Source organism: Xyrauchen texanus, chromosome 11 (genome assembly GCF_025860055.1).
Source record: "Xyrauchen texanus isolate HMW12.3.18 chromosome 11, RBS_HiC_50CHRs, whole genome shotgun sequence".
Taxonomy (NCBI): domain Eukaryota; kingdom Metazoa; phylum Chordata; class Actinopteri; order Cypriniformes; family Catostomidae; genus Xyrauchen; species Xyrauchen texanus.
The window spans coordinates 45,698,095-45,703,094 of NC_068286.1; the positions used below are offsets into that span (position 1 = coordinate 45,698,095).

Genomic DNA, 5,000 nt, shown 5'->3' on the forward strand with positions numbered 1-5,000 from the left:
TAGTCTCACCCATTTATTTCTGTGAGCTGCATTGTGGGTGTTTTATGGTCTTAACCCCTCATTTATGTGTGTGTGTGTGTTCTGCATTGTGGCTGATTTATACATTGTATTTGACAAATACAAAACAAATGCTGTTTTTAGTCTTTCCCATTCATTTCCTATGGTCGGTCAATTTTGACCGCAAACAGTAAAAGTGCCGCAACCACTTAGACTTATCAAATCAAGTCCAATACGTCACCAAGTCCTGTACTGCTCAGATATAGGAAACCATTTTTATTACATCGGAAGTTTGTTTGAAATTGCGCAAGCATCAAAGAATTTTCCATTCACCGCCATTGTTTCCTCCCGTCGATGGTCACAGATATGGCGGCAGTGTGCCAACAGGGTTGCTTGTTTATGTCTAGCTGTGAAACTGTAGATAATAAATCTATTAAAACTCAGATTTGCCATGGCTATTTCTCATGGTTTGGCAATAGCTGGATTGAAAGTAAAAGTTGCTGTTGCTGTGTGCTTGACTCTAATAGGATGAGAGGAACCAGATGTTGACCACGTACCTGTGGGTGCGTCAGATCTGGCATGATGCTTACCTGCACTGGGATAAAGATGAGTACGATGGACTTGAGGTCATTCGAATACCCGGTGACCTTGTTTGGAGACCGGACATTGTTCTGTATAACAAGTAAAACATTCACTCATTACATTTATCTACAGCAGCTGTCACATACCCACAGAGAGTAAATATACAGTACATTGCATAAGCAAGAATGCATAGACACTCTAATTATGGTTCTCTTTATTCTCTCAGTGCGGATGAGGAAGACTCCTCAGGACCTCCAGACACTAATGTGGTGTTGAGGTATAACGGTGAGATCACTTGGGACTCCCCTGCCATCACCAAGAGCTCCTGTAAGGTGGATGTCTCTTATTTCCCGTTTGACAGCCAGCAGTGCAAACTTACCTTTGGTTCCTGGACCTATAATGGCAACCAGGTACACAAATATACTGTACATGCACATAGAATGGGGTGCAAAAGTCTAAAACCACCAATAAAATGGTTTTGTTTAGCAGTTTTCTGAATTATCAGTTTTACCCATTAGTTTTCTACGTAACAATTTGAGAGAAAAGTTGGGTTAAGTATGTGGTATTTCGTGACTCCAGCCAGGTCTCCTAAGCAACCAAATTGGCCCGGTTGCTAGGGAGGATAGAGTCACATGGGGTAACCTCCCCGCGGTCGCGATTAGTGGTTCTCGCTCTCAATTGGGAGTGTGGTGAGTTGTGTGTGGATCGTGGAGAGTAGCATGAGTCTCCACATGCTGTGAGTCTCCGCGGTGTCATGCACAACGAGTCACGTGATAAGATGCGCGGACTGACGGTCTCAGAAGCGAGCGCAACTGAGACTTGTCCTCCGCCACCCGGATTGTGGCGAGTAACCGCGCCACCACGAGGACCTGGTAAATAGTGTGAATTGGGCATTCCAAAATTGGGGAGAAAAAGGGGATAACAAAAAAATAAAGTATGTGGTATTTCAGTATTTGGAAGTTTTAATAACAGCATGCACTCGAGCTGGCATGGGCAAAACATGGTGATCCGTGTTTTCCCATTATGATCTGAGAATGTTCCAAAGAGCATCTTCTGTTCGTCAATGCAAGCAAGGAGTAATTACCTACACATGAGCTAACTGAGTGTTGCAAATGTGCTTATTTGATTATTGAACAAGAAATAGTGCCGAATTCAAAATATTTCTTATTCATCAATCTTTCAAAACTCCTATTGAACTTTTGAATAAATGTAAAATGTACACACTGTCATGTAACCCACATGTAAGTCCACTCAGATGTATAGATCCCTAGCTTTCTGTTGTTCTAAAAATCCCATTATCTCCACGGTAACCCCAGGTGGACATCATTATGGGCATGGAGAGTGGTGACCTCTCAGACTTTGTGGAAAACGTGGAGTGGGAGTGTCACGGCATGCCAGCTGTTAAGAACGTCATAATGTATGGCTGCTGCTCCGACCCGTACCCTGACATCACATACACAGTCCTGCTTAAGCGCCGCTCTACATTCTACATCTTCAATCTGCTCCTGCCGTGTTTCCTCATCTCTTTCCTGGCTCCACTGGGTTTCTATCTACCTGCTGACTCTGGGGAGAAGGTCTCACTGGGGGTGACAGTGCTTCTGGCTCTCACCGTGTTTCAGCTGATGGTGGCCGAGAGCATGCCACCTTCAGAAAGTGTTCCACTAATAGGTGAGTTTACAAAAAGTCACTTTAACTTGTAAAACTCTGATGCATTTTTGGGCTACCGCCTGCAATACTTCACACTCAAATTTAAAAGCAAACAATAAAAAAAAAAAAATTCAAAATAAAAAGACTCCTATTATTCATAAATCATACTGAACTCCAGTCAGGTCTCCTAAGCAACCAAATTGGGCCGGTTACTAGGGAGGGTATAGTCACATGGGGTAACCTTCTCGTGGTCGTGATTAGTGGTTCTCGCTCTAATGGGAGAATAGCATGCGCGTGGATCGTGGAGAGTAGCATGAGCCTCCACATGCCGCGAGTCTCCACGGTGTCATGCACAACGAGTCACGTGATAAGATGCGCGGATTGACAGTCTCAGAAGCGGGCGCAACTGAGACTTGTCCTGCGCCACCTGGATTAAGGTGGTAACCGCGCCACAATGAGGACCAACTAAGTAGTGGGAATTGGGCATTCCAAATAGGGAGAAAAGGGGATTTAAAAAGTCAATTATAATAATGTATGTGTTTACAATCTTATGATAAACAGAATGTTTTAAATATTTTTTTTTTGTTGTCCCAACTTTGTAGGCATGTAATTCTGGTCCTGTTCTCTCTATCTCACTTTAAAAAGTCTTATTTTATTCCACTAGATGGCAGCAAGCACTAGAACAAATATTTGTTCTCTGTCACATTCCATCACAATATACATATCTGAAATGTAGGTGGCGCTCTAACGTATTTTAGTCTTTACAGATGTGTTCGTCCATAGACATTCAGTCCTATTTTCAGTTTATGCACCACCCTCATTGTTTCATTGAATATCTCGGCCTCTGAGTGGACTAGAAGCCCAAACATATTTCTATAATGATTGTTTAACATGCTTTTCCTGCTGGTTGGCATATAACTGCCTTAGGTAAAAGCAGATATAATGTTTTTAGCTATTTGGGGCTTACAGCAGCAATGATCAATGCATAAATGAGCGTATGTGTTTGATGACTTCATTTTGTGATTCTTTTGAAAATCTGGTATTAGGGCAACGTAATAAACTGTACAGTCACATTCCTTTAAATGAGAGCTTTCATTTGATATCTGACTTATCCATTTAAATTCATATTTCTACCCCATTACCTCTAGGGTGCCCTGATTTGTGATGCAGATATTTTCAGGCCTTATTTTGTTATTTTGTGTAACAGAAATGCAAAAGTAATGGTATATTCTGAAAAATTTAGATTCTAAGCTTTCAAACGATACCTCATATGCCTGACCTAAGCATGCGGGGACATTTTCGTGATACAGCGCCCCCCCAGTGGACCCGCCGGTGGGTCCACAGAGTTCAATGCAAATCAGTCATAATGGCAACGTCCTCAGGCAGCTATTTCCCATTATACATGTACAGCTATTTCCTATATACTATGTTCCTATAACATAAAACAATCTTAAAATTCTTATTGGAGGCCCCACAGCACAATAAAAGAAAATATCTCACCTTGCGGGGACCCTGGTGGCTCGGGAGCCCTAAGCGGCTGCTTATACCGCTTGTAGACCCTCTCCATGTAGAATAAAACAGCTTTTATAAGGTGGCTGACATGACTGGAGTCTTCATCTCATGTGAAACTTGTTTAATGAGTAAAAACGAACTGCCCGCACCTTTAAAAAGCGTTCTCAATTCTGTCCCGACTGGCGCAAAACCTGGTTTACAGGGGAGCAGAATGGTTACTTTTTTGTCATCTCTTCCTGTTTGTTTTTCTCTTTCTCATAGGTAAATACTACATTGCAACCATGACTATGATAACAGCTTCTACATCTTTGACTATCTTTATAATGAATATCCACTTCTGTGGAGCGGAGGCTAAACCTGTGCCCCACTGGGCCAAAGTCCTGATCATAGACTACATGTCTAAAATCTTCTTTGTGTATGAGGTTGGGGAGAACTGCACAACACCTGAGAGCGATCGAGGCTCGTTGTTCTCTGAAGACCCGCTGGCTAGCCTGGAGAGAGATGTGTATTTTAACAAAGGGTTTTATGGTGACTGTCCAAACCACAGTCAGTTTAATGGGTACAACAATCACAGAGACCATCGCCATGAGAAGAATCTCCAGGGCAATGGACACCACCACAATGACAAACGGCAGCATAGACAAGAGCATCAGAAGAGCACCCACCCATCGTCAAATTCTCCAGTGCCACAGAGTGCCCATCACTCTAAGTATGCACACTACATCGGTCGAGATGGAAGTGATAAGCAACCACTGACGGGCCAGGAAAAACTGAAAGAAAGCGAACTCTCCATTCCAGAAAAACTCAATGGATACACCTACGATCACGGCAATGGCTATCTCAATGGAGTTGCCTATCACCATGATAATGGCTACAGCAAAACCTGTGGACCAGACAAATACAATAAGACCACAACTGGCTCAGCATGTATCTGCGGCCAACATCAGAAAGTGGTGCGAAACATTGAGTATATCGCTAACTGTTTCAGAGAGCAGAGGGCACAACAGGCCAAAGGGGCAGAGTGGAAGAAAGTTGCTAAGGTGATGGACAGGTTCTTCATGTGGGTGTTTTTCATCATGGTTTTCCTCATGAGCATCCTTGTCTTGGCCGAGGCGACCTAGAGTCCTTTGCACCTTCAAGACACAGTCACAAGTGTTAATATAATATAATGTGTCAAAGTCCAGTTAGTTACATTTGTTTTTGCCACATAATAATTTACCCTGTGTTTGTAGGCAAATGGGCACATGTTGTACATTCAGTTT

At 42.8% G+C, this 5,000-nt stretch overlaps 1 protein-coding gene across 1 annotated transcript in view; it reads left to right on the forward strand.

The window, feature by feature from the left end:
- Positions 1-4,998, forward strand: part of LOC127652076 (neuronal acetylcholine receptor subunit alpha-9-I-like) — an 8,851-nt gene extending 3,853 nt beyond the window's left edge. Inside the window, exons 3-6 of the mRNA XM_052138134.1 lie at positions 525-679; positions 806-989; positions 1,896-2,247; positions 4,000-4,998. Coding sequence (XP_051994094.1) covers positions 525-679; positions 806-989; positions 1,896-2,247; positions 4,000-4,859 — 1,551 coding nt within the window. The 3' untranslated portion in view covers positions 4,860-4,998. The remainder of the gene's footprint in view (positions 1-524; positions 680-805; positions 990-1,895; positions 2,248-3,999) is intronic.
- Positions 4,999-5,000: the final 2 nt, after the last annotated feature.